The 21,132-nt window shown below is 41.8% G+C and overlaps 1 protein-coding gene across 1 annotated transcript; it reads left to right on the plus strand.

Moving 5' to 3' along the window:
* Window positions 1-229: 229 nt before the first annotated feature.
* BUB1B (BUB1 mitotic checkpoint serine/threonine kinase B) lies at window positions 230-20,486 on the plus strand. Its single transcript, XM_009868735.1, has 23 exons — window positions 230-372; window positions 1,587-1,646; window positions 1,872-2,016; window positions 2,913-3,109; window positions 3,197-3,375; window positions 3,486-3,679; window positions 5,230-5,324; window positions 7,182-7,408; window positions 7,701-7,810; window positions 8,800-8,897; window positions 9,192-9,244; window positions 9,723-9,809; window positions 10,052-10,130; window positions 10,499-10,601; window positions 11,613-11,896; window positions 12,844-13,013; window positions 13,567-13,713; window positions 13,886-13,998; window positions 14,290-14,451; window positions 15,169-15,311; window positions 16,210-16,381; window positions 16,758-16,864; window positions 20,262-20,486. The coding sequence occupies exons 1-23, from the start codon at window positions 230-232 to the stop codon at window positions 20,449-20,451; spliced, it is 3,258 nt and encodes a 1,085-aa protein (XP_009867037.1). The 3' UTR covers window positions 20,452-20,486.
* The last annotated feature ends 646 nt before the right edge of the window (window positions 20,487-21,132 follow it).

Genomic DNA, 21,132 nt, shown 5'->3' on the forward strand with positions numbered 1-21,132 from the left:
TGAGCGGCCTTTCCTGGTAACATCGCCTGCCTGGGAGTCTTGACTGTGAGGAAGCACCTAGCTCCTGCTTCCCGTGATACCATGGCTCAGTTCCCTCCAAAAGTTGGGAGCCTAAACAGCGTGTGGTGGCTGATGAAAGCCAGATCTGTCAGGTTTCAGGTTAGTACCCTTCCTAATGAACCCGTTCTTTACTGCTTTCGTCAGCGCAGCGGTTCAAGGAGAAGCTGTCATGTCGCAGGAGTGCAGCGATGAGTGGGAGCTGAGCAAAGAGAACGTGCAGCCCCTCCGGCAGGGCCGCATCATGGCCACCTTGCAAGAGGCGCTGGCGCAGCAGGAGACTTCCACCCACACGGCCCTTCAGCTCAAAAAACAGTGAGCCATGCTTTGACACCTCCTTTCCCCTTACCTTCCTGCCTTCTCATCGACTTTTCTACGTCTTGTTTAACTGTACGAATCTCGTAGGTGTGAAGAAGCACATAACCTAAGTTCAGTAACTGGTGTGTATGCTACTCACACTCCAGGTATTTCAGACAACTTACTGTGGGTGCTGTAGAGTATGGACTACTGTTAGGTTTGCAGTGGAGTGTTTAAACAAACACTAGAGAGATTCAGTTGTGCTTTTAAATGTACTCATTAAGAAAAATGCGTTAAGGTTACAAGGAGGAGAGCTTTTTTTCTTATCTTTTCTACAATAGTCTGTTGAAGCAGGGTATTTCTTAGGAGACGGATACTTTCTGCTATTGTAGTGTAGGCTCAGCATGGGTATCTCTGGATGTCTTTGGATTGCAAAGTCAGCTTGAGTTTGGTCTGTCTTGCGCGCAGTGAGCTGCAGAGATGACTGTACAACAAGGGGCGCCTTGTGTCCCAGATCTATTCAGTTATATTTCTGTTTCCTGACCCTCAAATCTGCATGCCCTGTGAAGGTTGGGTTGACTTTGTGAAGAGTCTGCATGCTGTGCCTATAGTGTGCTTGTCTGTTGAATCAGGGTATTTCTTAGGAGATGGATACTTTCTGCTGTTGTGTGCTGCAGAGATGACTGTACAACAAGGGGCACCTTGTGTCCCAGATCTATTCAGTTATATTTCTGTTTCCTGACCCTCAAATCTGCATGCCCTGTGAAGGTTGGGTTGACTTTGTGAAGAGTCTGCATGCTGTGCCTATAGTGTGCTTGTCGTGGTGGGCGATCTTGGGTGAAGTCACCAGGAACTGCAAACACCTGCCCAGAACTTACTGAACCAGTGCTCATTAGCTGCATCTGGATTTTTTTTCATGGAAAGCCACAGAATTGTTATTGCTCTGGGCTCTGCGAGAGGGCTTTTCCAACTTGACTCACTGTGTTTCTGAGGCGTTTTGGCTGAGCAGAACCTTCCAAAAGCCTGGGGAGCTCTACAGGATCACGTTAGAGCCACTGCTAAAGACAAGCTAATGTTCTTGTCTAACTCAAGCTGCAACTTTTACATTTTTTTTAACAGATCTACCTAATGGTGTGAGTGAGAGTGAAGGTCTTGGTTTGCAGTTTAAAATATGTGTTTGCAGTTATACACGTGTATTTATTGGATGCACCTTTTTTATTATTTTTTTTTAGAGAGTTTGAATCAGAAATACGATTTTACTCTGGAGATGATCCACTGGATGTCTGGGACCGGTAAGTTTTCTTTTATTTCAGAGGGAAGAGCAGAACGGTCAGATACTCTTGTAGAACCTTGCGGGGGGTGGGAATTATAATTTACTAAGAAACTCATAAAAGGATCATATGTTACATTTCAATACTATTCCTATTTTTTTTTCCTAAATCTCCTGACATTGTACAGAAAGAGATGCCTTGTGTCTTATTCAAAACTGACTTCCTGTGAATATATTCCATCTTTAGGTACATCAAATGGACAGAGCAAACTTTCCCCCAAGGCGGAAAGGAGAGTAATCTCGCAGCAATATTAGAACGGGCAGTGAAAGCCCTCAACGAACAGCAGCGATACTACCAAGATCCTCGCTGTCTTAGTATCTGGCTCAAGTTTGTGAGTATTTTGTGCATGTGTCCTGGGTGCTGCTTTTTCGTGGTGTTTGTGATGTCATTTGCACGCAGTTAATCTGATCTCTGTTACAAACGCAGTCAAAGAATATGTTGTACCACTAGTGCAATATTAGACCTATCTCTCTGTGAACACGTTTCCCTACTCTTGAATTCCAGTGCTTATTCACAATAGGATCTTCAGACCTTTTTTAGGATCATTTAGTTTGAGCAGCTACAAACTTTTAAGTTCTGTTTTTGAAACGCTAGTTTGAGTTAGTAGAGCTTGGTCATTTATTTAAGGATAAAAGAAAGTGATTTGAAGATATGTTTTAGGTGTTGTATCTGTCCTACCAGTTATTTTAAATTCTGTCTGGCATCTGCATCCTCTGTTTAAGGAAAACCAAGCTGAGTGTGTTTTAGTCTTGCCCTGTCTCTCCATTGCTGCTGTTTTTGTTGTTTTTCATGTCTTAAAGCAGCTTTTCTCCAGGTTTAGCTTCCTGAGTTGATTTACCAGTTCCAAAACTAATAAGAAATATATTGTACTTTCCCTAAGGCTAAACCAACTACTCTCAGAAATACTAATATGACGTAGTTCAGTCATTCAGTTATCTCAGATTTTAAAAAAATCTAAAAAACTCCTGACTTTGGTTATGTAGGCTACAATTAAGGAATTGGTAAGGAGATTGACAAATGTATACACGCAGTCAGAGGCTTTTCTTGTTATTCTTCTTTACCTTGTGCACTGTGACATGACACAGTCGTATGTCCTGGCCTTACAGCTGCTCCTGTAGGACTTATGTTAAAATTGGTGGAGTTTTACAGGAGACATCAGCCTGATGTCTGCATTTTGGAATCCCTTGTCATCCAATGCAACTACTGAAAGAATTCGGTGATTTTCAGGGAAACTATTGTAACGAGCCCTTGGATGTGTACAGTTACCTGCATAGCCAGGAAATTGGCACAACACTGGCACAGCTCTACATTGCTTGGGCAGAAGTACTTGAGGCTAGAGGAAGCTTTAAGAAAGCAGATCTGATATTCCAGGAAGGTCTTCAGCGCAAGGCTGAGCCGTTGGAGAAACTCCAGTCCCACCACAGGTAAGCTTCCACCTAAAGGCAACTGCTTAGAGTAGCGCTTACCTGCTACAGTGACGTTTGTGCTGACTGCTCCATTGTTTTTCCCAGGCAGTTTCAGACCCGTGTTTCTCGACAGACGCTTCTGGGGATTGAGGAAAGTCCTGATGAAAATGATGCGGGTCTTCTGGAAGCTGCAGAACCTCAGAGAAACACGTTGGCAGATCTGAAAGGCAGGGGAAAGAAAAAAGTGAGAGCCCCAATCAGTCGCGTAGGAGATGCACTTAAAGGTACATTCAGTTGCTGAAACCACTTACTAAGAGTTATGTCCTTTTGTTGTGGAATTTGCGCTTGAGTGTGATAGCTAAAGGATAATTTGCATAATTTTTTTTGCTTATAGCCACAAATCGAAACAGAAGCTTCCAGCCTCTAGCTTCTCAGCAGCTTTCGAATAATCCAGGTTTTGCTGTGTTTGATGAAAATTCAGCTTCTGGACCTGAGATTCCCATACTTACACCGCAGCCATGGACAGCACCTCCAGTTCCAAGGGCCAAGGAGAATGAGCTAAGTGCAGGACCTTGGAATTCTGGCAGGGTAAGGAAAATGAAAATGAACTGGCAAAACAGAGGAAGGTGTGCGTACGATGATGGGTTATGATCCCCGAGACAAAGGTCATACTCTTTCTCCCTTGCCTGGAGTTTGGGTGTATTTGTAACCTATGAATTCAACCTATAATATTCCTAGCGTCTTCCTAGAGTCTCTGGCTATGTGTAACCTATCAAGTTGAGTAAGCTGATCTTGCTAGAATAAGTTTAAAACACTCTAGAGTTCTTAAATCAAGAAATAGTAATTTTTGCTAACTGGAAAAATTTGTGGAGATGGTCCGCCAAACTGTTTGGAGGACAGAAGAGGAATATAAGAGAGAAAACGCAGGCCAAAGAAAGGGAGAGCAGCTGGGCCTCAGTTAATTCTGTAAGAAAGAAGAGTAAGAGTTAAATTGCTATCATATGGTACAGCCTGAAGGAAGAACTTGTTGCCTGTCTTTGTATGAAAATAAAGCATGTACAGCACCCTGCAAGTCTGTTTTGAAGTGCTCGTGAGGAAAACACAAGAGTGGAGATCAAAAGAACTAAACAACTGCTGTATCAATGGAATGTTTATCTTGACAGTATAGGGAGGCTCGTCAGCGGAGGGAAAAAGGGTGACACAAAGTAGGTTCCAATGGTTTGAATTAGTGCTGGAGACATGAAAAAAGCAGCTGTGCTACAAGTGTTTAAACTGTTTTAGAGGAATGATCCGAAATGTTATCTGAAAGAAATTAATCCTATGAAATCAAGTTTGTTTCATAGGTCCTTAGATAACCTCCAGTGTTCCCCTGTTCATTGTAGATTAGAGAAGAATAGAAACTAATCAGGTGATAAAAATATTATTGACTTCTCAATACAGAAGCTGTTGTAAGTGAAGCTTAGAAACAAAAACTAGGATGAGGGGAGAGGAGCAAATGGGCTGAAATTCCTGAAATTACTGCCAGATACAAAGCAATTTGATTAAGTGAATACAGAAAATGAATAAATTGCAGGTTTAATTTGGCTGAGAAGAATGGGGAGGAAGAATTATCAATGTAAAACTTCTTTTATCAGTTGCCTTGGTTTGGGCTGCTGACTACATTCATCTTCTGGTCCCAAAGGCATTTATGTTTTTTTAGTGTCTGTCCTTAGAGTTCTCTCTGTTCCCTCTTTCATGAAATTGGTTGGATTTAATTTTAAAAAATAAGAAAAAGGAAAAAATCTGAAACTAACAGAAGAGTTGAGGATGTTAATTCACCTTTGCTAAAGTATGGTGCTCATTCTCGCTTGTATTACAGTGAAATGATAACCTTTTGGGATCTCTTTGAGATATTAAAAGCTGCACAGAGGGAAGAGGCTTCTTTCGTTGCTGGTGTGAAAACGGCCAAGTAAACAGTTTGAAAAATGGTAGAAAAGTCAGCTTGAAATATCCCCACCACGTAACATTTTTCTGCATAAGAGTCTGGGGGAATTTCAAGTAGGCAGATGAGAATATGTGAATAGGGAGATTCGGAGTATAGAAGAATGTAGTCTAAAAAAGAATCTTTAAGCTGTTAACATTGACTTTTCCTTCCGCAGCGTCCTCGCAGCAGTGCAAATTTTGGTACAGAAGTGCCCTGCCCACTGCCCAACTTCACCCCGTACGTAGAAGAGTCAGCTCAGCAACAAGTCATGTGAGTCTTCACCTTGGTTTGAAACGGGGACTGCACTTGAAGTTATCAAAGTTGCTTCATCGGATTCTGACGCGTTTTGCCAAGTAGCCGAGCCTCTATATCTACAAGAATTTTGAAATTCTGTAAACCTGGAAGTTCTTAGTGCTTTAACTTGCTGGAGGATGCGTAAGGACATGGGAAGCACTTGACTATTGCAGCTTATTATGCAGGAGCTTGTTTCACATTTATATATGCAGATTAATAGCTGAGCTTGGTGTGTTCCCACAGAAACAGTTTCCTCTCTTAGGGTGCTGTTTGGTGTGAAAGTAGCCTTGAATTGAGACTGGCTTATTGCTGTTTTCTTCTATCTTGGGAACTCTGTGCTAGTTCTAGCTGGAGTTTTAGCTTGAAACAAGCTCTCAAGGTTTCCATGACAACAATGTTGTTTAGGCTGTGGAGGAGTATGCTGGTTGGCCTGAAATTACCTTCCTGCTCATACAGCGATCCCTGAAATGCTGATAAATCCCAGGAGGTAGGGTTGCTCTGGTTTGTTAGGGCAGAGGAAAATGCATTATTTTGCAAAGCTGCTTAACTCTCTTGTTCTGTGCTTAATGGTGGCCATAGAATATGGAATCTCTTCCTAAGAGAGAAGTGGGAAAGAATGTTTGATATTACAGACTTTGAATTGCATGGAGTCAAAGAACACCGAGAGGTGGCTGACAGCGTGGGCTTCTCCTGTGCTGCGTGTGGGTTGCAGAGTAGCTCTAACCAAGGGCGTATCGTGGTCGCCAACCAAATCAAGTCTGAAAATGTTGCGTCGAAAGTGTGTAAACACGATCCAAATCATGCCATGAGTTGTCAACCGGAGATTTGGATAGAAGGACCTGGTAGTGGTCTTGGCAATAAACGCCCCACACATAGAATCTGTATAAACACCCCACCACGGGGAGTACCTGTTTGTTTCCTAATCCTCCAGCTGGTCTTGGGGCAGTGAGTCTGTTCACACACAGAACAAAGCAGGTGTCTTGGAAGCCTGTGCTATGTTTTGGTTTGAACTGTTTACCCAGAGCACAGTTAACACGTTTCTCGAGGCCAGTTGTTCAGAGGATCATTGAGGGACACAGAATTGCTGGGGTCGTCTGTTGGCTGGTATCTGTAAAGCTGTACAAATTCTGGATTCTCTCTCCTGGAATTAGCACATAGTGCTTTCAGAAAGCACTTTCAAGCTGGGAACTGGGCTGCTACTGACTCTTTGCACTGTCCAGTGATAGGGGCTCTTGGTGGATTTTTTTCATTTGCTTCTTTTCTTGTAATAGGGATTTAATTTCTGTCACGGAGCACGTGAAACATTTTCCTGGAGCAAATTCCCCACTTATTGCCTCTTAAATCTTCCCTTTTTTTTTCCTTTATCTTAAATGTCAGGCTTAATCTAGTTCAAGATCTTGCATTTTTAAGCTCTGCTAATTCTCCCCCCTCTCCCCACAAGATAAACTATTTTCTTGGGTGTTTAGGGACTTGTCACTTGTGTGGTTACACAGATTGATGGAGCTAAAGTAAGCAGAGATTCTGCTCCAGAGTGCACAGCAATTCAGAGCATCATAAGGATTTTACTTGCTCTTGGCTGGGCCTTAGTAACACTTTGTTTGGGGTTTGACTTTTTTTTAATTTTATTTTTATTGCACAATTCTGCATTGGTGTGCTTGCCTTTTATGTGCTATCATTCCATTTTTCTTATTTGTTTCTTCTTTCAACAGAACAGAATGTCTTTATGCTATTCTACAACCAGATTCTGAAATTAGCTATTTTATCCCCTATGCTTGCTTTTCTGTGTTACAGTGAAGCACATAGAATCAAAGTAATAACGGCCTGTTTTTTCAGGACTCCCTGCAAAATTGAACCCAGCATAAACCGTGTGTTAAGTGCTCGCAAACCTGAGAAAGAGGAGGACCCACTACAGCGAGTGCAAAATCATCAGCAGGACACTCAAGAAAAGAAAGAGGTGGTGATGTACTGTAAAGATAAAGTTTATGCTGGTGTCGAAGAATTTTCCTTGGAAGAGATCCGAGCTGAAATCTACAGAAAGAAAGCGAAAAAGAAAAGCGAAGGTATACTTCAAAATGGGACGTCGTAAGACTTTCTGAGATGGAATAATAAAATTATACTCACTCCTTATCAGCATACAGCTGTCTGCTATTGCAGTTGCTTTTCTTTTTCTACAGGAGTGGTTATTTAACTGCTCTGAGGTATAGAGAAAGTACCCTACCTGACAGCTTTACATGTAAGCTGTGAAACAGGGAAAGAAGACCAGAGCCTTTAGTCTCTTTAAAAATAATTTGAGCTTTAGCCTCAGATTGCACATGAAATCTGCATTGTGCCTTGTATGCTTTTCTTCCTTAGAAGAGATGGAGGCCATAGCACAGAAGAAGGAAGAAATACAAAGGAAAATTGAGGAGCTGGAGGAGAAGTTAAAGAAGAAAGATGACAAGCAGCAAGAACCACGTGAAAGGGTATTGTCCTCTTTTAACTGTTCTTGTACAAATAGCTACTATTTTAGGTAAAAGTTCCAAAAGAGGAACAATGTCTAATATGTTTCTCTTTTACTTGCACTTTTTAAACTTTTTTTTGCAAAGGATGCTTCAGTCTATTATGCATATACATCACGCAGTAAATGAATGCTCAGAGAACTATTTCTTTTCTTCTCGCTCACTTGTCTCCAGGCCGTATCCTTTTGCTATAGGAATGTAATTCAAAGACTTCAAGTTTTGTAGTGTTACTTTGCAAGTTAAATTATTTAACAGATCGGACAAGATACTTTACGCGAAGGTGTGCTATTTAGCCATTGGCAGGAAAGCAAGGCTTTATCGTGCATAATGGTTACTTAGGAAGACAAATGCCATAATCCTGAACATCCCCTCTTCCTCCAGATTTTATTGTTGGGCATGATGGAGTAGCCCAACATAATGGAACAGGTGCAGAATAGCCTTTTGGTCAGTTGGGATCCGCTGCCCCAGCTGTGCCCCCTCCCAGCTCGTTGTGCGCCCCAGCCTTCTCTCTGGGGTGGCAGCGTGAAGAACAGATCTTGGTGCTGTGTAAGCACTGTTCAGCGATAGCTAAACCAGCAGTGTGTTAGCGGTGTTTGGGTCAAAAATACCAAAACATAGCACCATACCAGCTACTAAGAAGAAAATTAACTCTGTCCCGGCCCAGTACACAAAGCTGTATTCTGATTCATCTCCAAGTTTTATAGAGAGGAGTATGCTCTTTTAGGTATCAGACTTGACTTTTTTTTTTCCCCCCTTTTCTGTGCAGACCAGCCTTGAGCAGAGTATCTTTCAAGCTAGTATGCTGTGGTCTGTCATTGCTAGGTAGTGTTTAGGCCCTGGTTTTCTTATAGGTTGCAAATAATAAGTGAAAGTTAATTATTTTAAAGCTATTTCTTGTTGCCTGGTTTGTGGTTCCATCACCGTAGGACCAAAATATGGCTTTGTTTCTACAGCCAGCAGAGACAACGGAAGCTGTGCCACCTTTGGGACTGCAAGGATTTACTTTTTGCAGCGCCACAGAAGTTGGGGAGAAGCAGCCTCAGTTGCAAAGGTAATACAGGAGTGTCTTTGCCAGCAATGAGAAAATTTGTGGGGATAATTAGTTATGAGTAGCATGGATCCCTGACAGGTAGCCTGCTTGTGCTGGCAAAACAGAGTATACCCCAAGGTGTCGGCCTGTAACCAGGATCTGTAATCTGTCTTAATATATATTCAGTTATTTGTCTGAGGGATTCTAACTTCTTACAAGCAGCATATGTCAGCTTGGCTTGCCGTTTTAAAGAATTTGCTTATGTTTTCTGAAGGTGTGTAAAATATAAGCAACAAGTTTGTATCTTTTCCACAGTGAATTCCAGGTGTCTGAAGATACTCGACTAAATAAACCATCTGTTTCTGAGGGTAAGTATTTTAATATTTTTACCATTAAAGAGGAGGCCGTGTTAAAGGGAAGTGTTCTTTTAGATCAACAGCAAGACTGCCACAAGCTAAAAACAAACGTCTAGGTGGATTAGAAGAATGAAAGTGAGAGCTTACTGGTAGTGCCTTTAACCATATTCAGCAAAAGACCAAGCATCTGAGGTCTGAGAACTGTCACTGTTTGAGAGGAATTTCAAGCAGAAGAGCTTTATTTCTTTTAATAGCTGAAGAGCTCTCTTCACGCTTTCACATATGCAGTCTCACTAAAATATGTTAAGAGTTTCACATTAATATTGATCCTATTGTAAGTTCTTATTTTTCTTCAGAGCATTTGGTAGAGGAATCTAATCACAAATTAGTCAGTCAGTTTTGTTGTTGGGCAGGGTGTGTACTGAAGAAATTTACTTTTGACTACCGTTACTGTTGACAGAGGTTTTCCAGTCTCTTGGTGGATGCCCAGATACGCAAAAGGCAAGCGTGTTTTTAGACTCTGAGGAAGAACAGGAGGAACAGAGAGATGAGGCCGATCTTGGAAAAAAAGGTACACGTTCTGAAGCATGTTCTAAAAAGAGCAAGCTGGCTAACATAATGTGGTAGGAGGAGGGTGGTTCGCTAACGTGACAAAGCCAGGCTTTTTTAATAGGTTTCTTTTAAGTGTCAGGTCTGTAAATTCCTGCTAGGACTGAGATTTTTAAGACCGTGAATTAAGTGCTTAAGTAGCATTGGATGCACTGTTGTGGAAAAATTCTTGCTATAATAGAGCTTCTTGTTTTTTCTTTACAAATGTAGGTCTCCTTCCCCCACAAGATCCTGCTACACTTTTCTCCATATTTGATGAATCCTCTACTTTGGCAAATCAGAACACAAGGTAGAATTATTCAAGACCTAGATGTCAAAGGGAGGGAAAACCGAAGTACGGCTTTCAATAGCAGCTGAAATACAGTACTGTTTGTTGTATGGCTCTTGGGTGGGTTTCTTTTGCTTATAGTTGTATTTTTTGTTTTATTTCGCTACTCGGAACCTCTCTGTTGAGGAAGTACTGTCCTGTTGCTCCTCCTCGATCTAGAACTATTTAAGCTAATACATAAAATGTTCTTCATTCTGGAGAGCAGTTTCAATTGCAGTTTACAGGTAGTTCCCTAGTAGCAAGTGGTAGATTGAAAGTCTTGAAAGGAATCTCTGTTGAAGATTTGAAGTTACTCTCATAAATACTTAATGGTATGTAACTTATCTTAGTTGCTCTGCAGATCGTACACGGAAAAGTGCTCGACGCCCTCTTGCTGTTCGTAAACCTTCCGATTCTCAAACTGCAAAGGAAAATGTCCCACCAGAAGCTTGTGTAAGGAAACGATTTATCCCAGAGCAGATTGCCTGTCGAGGAGAAACTGATATAGAATGTCCTGCTGTTGAGCTGAGCGAGATCGACTGGACTGACACGATGGATGATAAGCAAGGATTTCAAGTGTGTCTGTGTGGCATGGCTGTACTTGAACTGGGTGATGTTAAGGTTACGCTGGAGACTTCATGTTTTTATTAAGCTTTAAGTGACTCGTACAGAGATGATGGTAAAGAGTCTTCCAGGTTTTAACTGACTGATTAGCAGCTAGGATTACTCACACTGAAGCTTTAAAGTTTGTGTGATGGAGAGTTGCACCCTTAAACACTGCCTCCTGCTCCATCCGCTTTCTTGCCAGGCATCCAAACAAACATCTCAGCTTCCGTGTTCCTCACCTGAAGTACCATATGCTTGACTCTTAAACCTTTGTCCTTGTTTCTTAAGCTGTGGGTCTTTATGTGGCAGTCCTGCAGATGCTTGCAAAGCTTTCAGTAGAGGTGGTAGTTGCCATCTCACCAAAGGACTTAGTTAGTACATGCCACAATAGACCTTTAGACTGATGGAGAGGATTTTATTCTGAGCCGAGAAGGATTTCATGTACAGCTACAATACGAAATACTTAGCAGGGTTAAGCCTGGTGAGCATCCTGCTGATTTTGTTTCTAGAGTCAGTCTGGACAACTGTGTGGTTCTGCTTTACGTTTTAGTAAACACTTTAGTAATGTGGTTGTAACCAAAGTGAAATGCACTTCTGGGGTGGTAGATAATACTACCGTAGCCTTTAACAGCTCATAGCAGCACTGTAGAGGGTAACAAAACTACCCTTTCTAGCTGGAAAAAATATATGCAACTATATTACAGTTAGGATTCAATTAGTCAATCTGAATGAGCAATGTAAGTAGAGTACATGGGTAGTGAGGTAGAGAAATATTCAGCTTTTAAATAAATGAAAAGAAAACTTGTTGTAAAATCTACAGACTTATCACTGTGTCCTCTTTTTTTTTTTTTTTTTCAGGATGAGCTGAATGGAATTGAACCTTTGACTGAAGATGCGATTGTGACAGGTTCCTACAAGAACAAAACCCTTTGTGCCAACCCAGAGGACACTTGTGACTTCGTCAGGGCTGCCCATCTAGCCTCAACACCCTTTCATGGGCTGGTAGCTCAGAGAGTCCCGGCTGCTTCGCAGGGTGACCTGAAGGAAGACTGCCCAGACTCCAAGGATGCAGCGCCGCTCAATCAGGAAACTCCGGTCTGCGGGGGAGCGTACAATGAACCTCTTTGTGTCAATAAACTAAGGTAACTAACAGCAAAGCATCCTAAGCCCCTTTTCCCACATGTCTTTGGTTGCGGCTTTACTATTTTGTTGCTGAGGAAACTATTTTCTGAAGAGATCGGGATATATTGAAGGCAAATGTTTCCTCTAGTTTGGGGTCCCTTTTGCCTTGAGCAGATTTCAGAGGTAACAGCAAGCCCACTTGGCTTTCCAGCATTACTGCTGTGAGACTGAACTCTGTGCTTCTTCTACTAAATAACTTGGAAAAAAGATAATAAACACATCCTGTCTTTGTAACCGGAGATTAGAAGTAGAATAATCAGTTCCTTTTGTACTTGGATGCTTCTGTAGTTATTTTAGTATAAAAAAACCTGCATCTGGTGATTATGGCTTTGATTTTCTTCTACAGAGGAAAAAAGCTGGAGAGATAAAAACTGGCAAACAACCTCTTGCTTTCTTATCATTGTAAAGAAAAAAAGCATCTGTTGTGTGTGGGTTTCTTATTTTAGAACTGAGTTTGATTCGCTGGCTGTTAGTATGTAAACATGTGTACCACGCTGAAGGTGCGTGTTTACTTGGCAAGTTCCCTGGGAAAGCGTACTGGTTGTAGTTGGGAACGAAGAGCAAGAATTATTTCCCAGCCAACCTGCCCCTGCTTTAAAAGCACCGTGGGTCTGAAGTTTGGCAGGTAAAGGAGTAGTGAACAGTCAGGATGTCTTCTGTTGGAGCACAGTCGTATTTGATGGAAGAGAAGGTAAAGTTAATCTGTAGACTAAGATTCTGAGTATAAACAACTGAAGCTGAAATGAAGCTCTGACGTAACTACTGTTGTTGCACTAGGGATGGGAAAGGACTTTATTTAACATAAAGGAGTCTGGAAATGCACCGTGTCTTTTCATGGGTGCTAAGCTGGCATTATCTAGGCACTGTATCTTCTGGAGGTCTGAATAGCTGATGACTTTATTTACAGCCCGATCATGGAAGCAAGCCTGGAAGATACTCGCTCGGCAGGTTCTTCAGTCTCCTCGGGATCTTCTCTTTCCTCTGTTACGCAAATATCTACTATTAAAGAGCTGCATATCCCTGAGAAACTGGAACTTGCTCAGAGCTTGCCTGCTGAAAAGGTTACTGAATCTGGAGGTACCAGTGCAAACGTGACTGGTTAGTACTAAACTCTTTCACTCACAACAAATAACTTGCAGCTGCCACTAAGCTATGGTGCTTTTTCTGTGCTTCCTATCTTCTACTCTGCTCTCTGTGTACTTCCCATTGCTTTGACTTGTGACTTGAGCTCTGCGCTGGCTGAGCAGATGTGATCCTGCTCTGGGGGGGGGGGTGGGCTAAGGTCCCTTCCAACCCCTGACGTTCTGTGATGCTGTGATGTCCCTAGTCTAATTCGGAGCTTTGCCTCTTGTTGAAAGATCCGTTTTACACGATGCTGCAGTAGAATCCTTGACTCCTCATGATGAGGTAGTCTGTAAGGGAGTTTCAAAGATGAGTGTTGCTTTTGCTTTACAGGACAAGAAACTATTGGAAAGAATTTAATTGCCTTGCTGAAAGGTGATGCAGTAAATCAGCACGCAGACAGAAAAGCTTCTAACAGCCAGGTCACTTCCTCTTGACAGATAGAATCGAGTCACAGAGACTCAGCCCCTACTTTCAGCTCATCTGTTTCTATTGCTTGTCTTCCTAGGTGATGGCGTCATGCAGTTTCCGTGGAGTGCTGAACAGCGTAAAAAGCTTTTGGATCCTATGCCGGAATCCTTGACTGCTTCTCCAGATTTTCATTTGGAGGCTGGCTCTCTGCCTGTCATGGTGTTGGAGAAAGATGTGGAGCTGGGTAGGTATGCTAGACTCTCTACGCTGCAAAGGATCTATTTATGTTCCAATTGGTTTGAAATGCACTTTGTGCTCACCCTCACTAGTTTTACATGGTGTAGATGGGGAATAACTTGAACAGCCTGGACACATGCGCTGCTGTGACAGCTCATAAATGTAAAATTTCCTAACAGGAAATGAGGCTTACTGTATCAAACGGGAGTACTGGACCAACGAAGAGTACAAGATGTTTTTTGCCATTCCAGCTAACTTTCCCCAGTTGGATGCAAAGGGATTTGCAATGAAGGTACCACACGTGATGCTTGTTATACAAGTGTGAAACGTTAAAATCTCCTCAGCCAATACAAAGTAAAATGCAGTATGTTTGGCCTTAATTTCTGAATTCCATGCATGAAGCCTGTTACTTCAAGTTGTCTTTGTTGTTTGGGTTTTTTTAATTGTTGATATAGATGCAAAGCTTCTGACTGTGGCAAATATCGTCCTTGGTAAAGTGGGCAGGAAAAAAAGAGAATGAGAAGAATATGAAGATGAGCAATACTCAGTTTATTCCAAAAATATTCTCTGTACCTTTTTGTAGGTGTATTCTCAGCCTGTGCCTTGGGATTATTATATCACACTTCAGTTAGAGGAGCGTTTGAGCGCTGATTTTGACCAAAGCTTCAGTGAGAGTTGCAGCTGTTACATGTACCGAGATGGCTGTGCTATTCTGCACAGGGACATCAACCGCTTCACGCTTGGGGTCAGTACCCGTCAAGTGCCATTTAGAAGACACGAGCTCTTGCATAGGGCGCTCTCAGGGAGTTTTGTCATGCTTGTTGCTGAAGATGGTTTCACATGTTCCATCCTGCAATCTGGGTATTCTCTTTTGTTTTGTCTGTACACAAATTAGGACTGTCTGTTGTAGCCTCAGTCAGAGCTGGTCTCTCGTTCATAGATCATGTGTTTCTCAAAGACAAGCTTGAACCAATTTTTCACATTTTCTTTATTCATGAGTGATAAACAGCCTGAGCCAAGAACCACACGTTACTCCACAGCAAGGTTTGCATTTGAAAGTCGTGTTTCACTTTGCATCTTTCAATGAATTCCAGTCTGTTATAGCAAGGTCATAGCATTTAGTGGATTGCTGAAGGATTTACGTGTTAACTAAGTCGTCTTAAGTTCATTTTTTAACTGTTGCATATAAATAGGATACAAACGAAATAATGATTTCAGTCTTTGATTCAAATTCCTCCTCCTGCTCTTTTTGTCCACTTCTGAATAATGGTGTCTCCTGAGACCTTGTGGTTCTTTTAATTCTGGCTGGGCTGGTCACAAACAAAAGCTGATTATACTGAATTCAGGGTAGGACTGTTATCTCTACACAGATAAGTAGGGGGGAAAAAAAGGTGAGCTATAAATATTTCACTTAATCTAAGGTAGAATGACATGTAGATATGTGTTTATTCCTGGTTTACAGGATATTATTCGTGGCTGTAAATCCATCACGGAGGAAGTTATCCTGCTGATTGTTTATAATCTTCTGGGTGTGGTAGAGAAGCTTCACAAAGCAGAGATTGTCCATGGAGATCTGAGTCCAGAGGTGTTCTTTCTGGGAGACAGGTTGGTCTCTTTGTATTAATATAGAAGGGTACAGAATACTTGGTTTCAGCTGCAGCTGAAACTTGTACTTTTGTAATTTCTCCTCTTTAGTTGCAGTACTGATACTGCCACCCCCTTTTTTTTTTAGGCTTCAGTGTATTTGGAAAATGTCAAAAACGTTTAGGAATAAACCTTTCTTTTGTTTATTTCTATAGAAATAGCATAGAATGATGTTGTAAAACTTATACTAAACAAAATGGTTTTGCTGCTGTCTGTGTTCTTCAGTTTCTGTTTTACCCCAATGTACTGGACCGCTGACTGGGTGTTGGTAAATAACTTGCTTTCTGCTTTTCGGTATCTGAAAAGCAGGAATTTAGGAGACAAAGGGTAGGTGGGACTGGAATATCCAGACACGCTTTTGAACAAGCTTAACCTCCACTACAGTCCAGCTTCTGACTTGATGCACAGATCTCGTTTTCTTCTTTAAGCTCTTTCCCATATTATGTTAACAAAGTCACACAACCCTTGGAATGTGCTCTGGGAACCAGCAGTGTGGGAAGGTAGTAACTTTGGAATGTCTAATGATTCGGCTGTAATTCCATTAGAAGAAATTCACTGAGGCTGTTCTCAGTCTTCACTGACATGTTAAAAATAGCTGTTAACTTTAAAATTATTTTTGAACCTACAGTCATCTAGCATGCAAACCCCCAATATATTTTTTAATTTATTTCTTTGAGATCCAGTATCATCTCTAAAGCTTCAGGCTGCCGGCTGGTTCTTCATCCAGGGCCGCTCCTTTCAGCAGTAGTTCTTACGCTAACCATCAGAGGGGAGCATTGACTCACCTGCACTGCGCTGTGATATCTGATTTTAAAAAAAATATTGTTTTTCTTACGCTTCATTTGCTTCCCCTGCTCAGGATCTGTGATCCGTTCGCTAATGACGAGATGGCAAGAGCTCTGAAGATAGTGGATTTCTCTCACAGTCTAGACTTGAGATTACAGTCTCAAGTAAGTTTGCCCAACAGCTTTCCCATATCTCAGACCCCTCATGGAAAACAGCTTCTGGCAAAAAGTTCTCTTCCTTATCAGGTGAGTCTCTATTTAGCAAGACTTCTTAGTTCCTGTGTTTCCTTTACAGAATCTCTATTTTCTTAAGTTGTATTTGGTAACTGCTGTGGAAAGCTCTGATCGATAAATACTGACTAAAGGGAATTTTTCATCTGATGAAATCCTTGGCATTAAGTGAAAGAACTGGCAGCGCTGTTGAGTGCCTATATTTATTTAGGAACCTACCATAAGACCAGAATTGTACGTTTTGAAGTTTTCTTGCTTAGCAGGTCTCTGGAAGATTCTGGTGCAAAGACCAATTCAGACTTAAATGTGTAAAAGCAGCAGCAGTAGGAACCTGCAGTGGCTTGCAGAAACCAACCGGAGTTGAGCTTTCTCACGTTTGTTGTGATTGCAGGTAGATTTGGTTGGTGTTGCAGACATAGTCCATCTGATGCTGTTTGGGGATCATGTCCAGGTCTATCAAGAGAATTCCATCTGGAAAATCAGCCAAAACGTATCAAAGTAAGTCCTTTAGCAGAGGAGGCTGCTGGGAAGGAACAGGCTTCTCACTTCCTTCACTTTCTTTACAGTGGTGCTATCTTCAAGGCTGAGAACACGGACCTTAGTGCTGTTGTTGCCAAAAGCATTAGTTCTGTGGAGACTTAAAATTTGAAGCTACTAGATTTATTCATTATTTACCAGCCTTAGTGCTTTTTAAGCTGAATGTGAGCCTAACAGTCCAGTTAAGATGATTTTGCTTTTTTTATCCTTTCAGACCAGACTGCTTTTGTCTCTTCACTTGATAGACCAAGCTTAGAGAAGTTTATAAGTGGGTGGGTGGGTGAGGAAGAAAAATTATGTGAGCATGTTGCTTTAGAAATGGAGATTGTTTTGCTTTTCTGCTTTTTTGCATTCTGTATTCTATACTGAAGGGCTACTAAGGCCCTGCTGCCAGGGTTCTGTCTGCAACAGTTGCAGGAGCAGTGTTACCCGCACAAGAAGGAAAATAATTTAAAATTGCAATTTGAGATGCATATGCAAGCAGCTTCTTTTTGGAAGCTGCTGTTTGTCCTCGGGTATTAATTCGTACCTGGTTTGGCTGTAAGACTACTCTGCCTCCCTTTGTTCTTAGACTAAGCACTTGTTAGTTTTGTTAGCCACGTCCTGCAGAATTTTTTGCCTTAGCGTTTCATCAGGATTTTCCAGAACTCTCTATTTGTGGCATATATTACTTGACAGCTATCTGCATTCAGGAGCACGGGGTTTATGACCTGCCCTCGCCGTGTGGATCCATTTCTCTAGCCACTGCTTTAAGAAAACCTCCTACCAGTGTGGGAGTTGTCCAGTTCCCTAGCAACCTCCAGTGCTTATACCTCCTCGTGTGTGGCGTTCAACCTTCGGGGGAAAAAAAATCTCATTATTTTAAGCTGTGGATGGGGGAAAAATTCTTTTTTCTTCATCTGTTTTTCTGCTGCATACTCATGCTGCACGCTGTACCGTACCCTGTCGCTTTGGGTTTTCCTTCAGAAGATCAACAGAGAGGACGAGGCTGTGAAGAACAAAATCACCAAGGGTGATTGGTCTCTGAAGAGGTGAATATCAATGCTGTATAGGTTGGCAGTAAATATTTATCTTGCACACCTTTGTTTCAGAAATGCTAAAAAAAAAAAAAAAAAAGAGGGACAAAAAAAGGGTGCAACTAAATCATCGATGGAGACTGGCTTTTGCTCTCTGCTGACAGAGATTCTAAAATTACAAATCTTTGAGCTCCGTATATCTGACCTGCTCTGGAAAATAGGATTCCTGTATATTAATTCCTAGCAGAACATGATCTGTTTTAACAGGGTTCAGCTGGGATAGAGGGGCAGATTTCTGATTGATTTCATTAATTACTCTTTGAATTTTACGAGAGATTAAATTGAGCTACTGCAGGTGAAGCCACCCAAGTCTGAAGCCTCACATGGGCTGTGTAAACGAGGCATTTCGTTACGCAGGAGTGCGGAGTCTGCACTGAATCTCCTTTTCTCTTCACACACGGAACTTTCAGGGTGTCTGGCTCTTACTGGTGACACATCCTCCAGTCAGTTGGAAGCTTTCAGTAAATTCTCAAGTAATCTCTGACAGAGGTCACTGGTGCAAGGAATCTTCCCCCACCAGAAGGGGCTGCACCACAGAGTGTTTCCCTGTGACAAGAGTCACCCGATGGACCTTCATCTCGTGCTTTCTCTCCTGCCTGCAGCAACCTCGGTTCTTTCTCCCGGTGCTTTCAGTCATCCTGCTTGCCTTTTGAAAGATTGTGTTACTTCTGCCCTTTCTGCTAAAAAGTCTCTTAAGTGACTTGGGAAGTGGTTGGTTTGGTTTTGGGGTTTGGTTTTTTTAGGGCTATAGTGACAGGATAACTTTCCTCAAAGAATGTTCTGAAACTTTAGGCAGTGACAAGTAGAAAGGCTTCCTACTAGACTGCTGACTGGGGTTAAAGGCAACAACCATGACCTCCGTATCTTATGAAAGCTTTTTAAAAAGAACTTTATTATTTTTAAGTATTAAACAAATTTAAACGTAGTTAACTGACTTGTAGAGCCACTAATTTTACTACCAGCTCACCGAAGTACCAAAGCAGTGGGGAATTACAAGGCAAAGCACAAAACTGTTCTTCTAAGGCCACTGGCACCCCGTGAAGCAGAACCACCTTGAAAGGTGGCCCAACGAATGCAAAACACTTTGGCCAAGACTTCTGGAAAAGTCTGGAATGTCAATTCTGATCAAGTTTCTTTTTCATCTTTGAGCATTACTATAAGGTTTTTGACCTGGTTGTCAGTGGAGGGGGCTTTAGCATGTTACCGTTATTAAAGAATGAATTTGGAAATTTTTCAGTTCCAGGAGTATTTTCAATTTTTCTCTTTTCACTATGCTATTTTAGGAAGCTTCCTCTGTGCAGGCTTCAGTGGGGTAGTATACAGAAGTTGTGTTTGAGTTTTTAGGACTATTTTTGTCACTCATAACTCTTTAGACATCCTTACCAGCGTGTAACCTCCTCTCCTATGTGTCTTGTCTAAGTCCATGAAGAAAATGGCCTCAAGTCTTGCTTTTTTTTTTTTTTTTTTTTCCCCCTTGGTCATCATCCTGAGACTCTGGCTGCTGCTGTTTTTTGAGACACTTACACCAAGCAGAGGAGGATAACTTGTTCAAAAGCCAACGTAACTCCTGGCTTGAGCAAAGCCAAGTGCTTCAGGAGGGAGAGGCAGTGGGGTCTGCGGCCTTTGGTGCAGAACTGAAGGGCAAAGGGTTAGCTCTCCTACCAGTTTTCTGAGACTTTAATGAGTTAGTTAACCTTTTTATCCCTGTTGTGTGGGTATATCTGTGAGCGAGGGGATTTATTAGGGTTAATTGCTTTTGAAATGTTACTGGTATGAGAACTCTGGTGGTTGGAAAGCAGAGAAAAAGAAAGTAAAACTGGCTGTAAACCACTTTTTTATTTATTTCGCTTGCAGCTTTCTTTAATATTGACCTGTGAACTTAACTTGCAAATGGGGGAGTAAGATTTACTTCTGCCCCTTATTCATGAAAGGAATCTGCCAACCTTGTTAGTTCAAAGAATGCTCTTGATAACCCCTTTAATTTAAAAGTGCCTGGGGATAGTGGTCAGGGACACTAGAAGAGGGAACAGTACAAAGGTGGTTTTGATAGACCTGTGAAACAGCTGCTGTGGGGCCTATCCAGAAGCCTGGTGGAGAAAGGGGCCCACATGTGCAAACTTACCAATACATTCCTCATTTTCCTTTTCACTCCCATGAGTAGATGTAATTGTTATTTCGGACTGGCTTTTCCCAGGACATTGAGTGCTGAATATAAAAGCAAATCTTGACAGAGGTGTCCTGTGTGCATGCTGTGTCACTGAAAACTGCTCTGTTTGTTTTAGGACTGTTGACAGTGATTTCTGGAGTAAACTTTTTGGGAGAATTCTGAATGCAGATGGTAAGTCCACAGTGCCTCTGCTGGGAGAGTTAAGAGAGGAAATAAGTGACATGTTTGACAGCTCTTTCCACGAACGGCTCTGTGAATCCTTAGCTGCACTGGGAGAAACCTTCCTCTCGGAGAACTTGCTGTGATTTTGTAGAGGACAAATACATTTCTGTATTATAGAGGAGAATTTGTTGTTAACTTTTTATTTAATTTTTTTTTCAAATGTAAGCACAAATGATGGTTGTAGCTGTTTCTGCAATACTTCACAAAGGACTTGCTAACCTCCTAAGCCTGCTCCCTGAACTAGTCTGTGTTTGAGCAGATTGCCAGAGAAAATTGGTTGTCGTAACTGCCTCTTCCCCTTCTTGTGTAGCTCCCTAAAAATGTATTTCATACCTAGTTCACACTGCAGTCTCTGAAAATGCCTTTGTCCCACGTCTTGTTGGTCTTTTAATTAGTGTTTCGTCAATAAAGTTGTATTTTGATAGCAGCTCTGTCATATTGAGCATTACTGTCAAGACTGTTTCAAGGCTTGATTTAGTGTGCCTGCTGGTGTGCTCGTGCCTGACTGGGGATTGGTTGTGGCCGCTGGATACAAAAGCCTCTTGCTTGTTGGCAGCTTCCGTAATCACGCAGGACTTCCTGGACACTTGAACACAACTCAGATTATTCCACTTGGAATGTGCTCCCATGGGTACTTGTCCTCAGGAAAAGCAGGTGAAGTCCCGAGTGAAAAAGATGCATACTTCAATTTTTGCTTCTCGATACAAATGCCTTATTTTTTTTTGCAAGGGCTGGAGTTACTGTCTGGATTGAGCACCTCTGGG

Source organism: Apaloderma vittatum, unplaced genomic scaffold (genome assembly GCF_000703405.1).
Source record: "Apaloderma vittatum isolate BGI_N311 unplaced genomic scaffold, ASM70340v1 scaffold9824, whole genome shotgun sequence".
NCBI lineage: Eukaryota > Metazoa > Chordata > Aves > Trogoniformes > Trogonidae > Apaloderma > Apaloderma vittatum.

What these genes read in the sequence shown, in the direction of transcription:
- BUB1B (XM_009868735.1), top strand. Translation starts at nt 230, where the DNA reads ATGTCGCAGGAGTGCAGCGATGAGTGGGAGCTGAGCAAAGAGAACGTG. An exon ending in AGCGAAAAAGAAAAGCGAAG is followed by an intron (nt 7,409 to 7,700) that starts GTATACTTCAAA and finishes TTTCTTCCTTAG; the next exon opens with AAGAGATGGAGGCCATAGCA. An exon ending in AAAGGTTACTGAATCTGGAG is followed by an intron (nt 13,014 to 13,566) that starts GTACCAGTGCAA and finishes TTGTCTTCCTAG; the next exon opens with GTGATGGCGTCATGCAGTTT.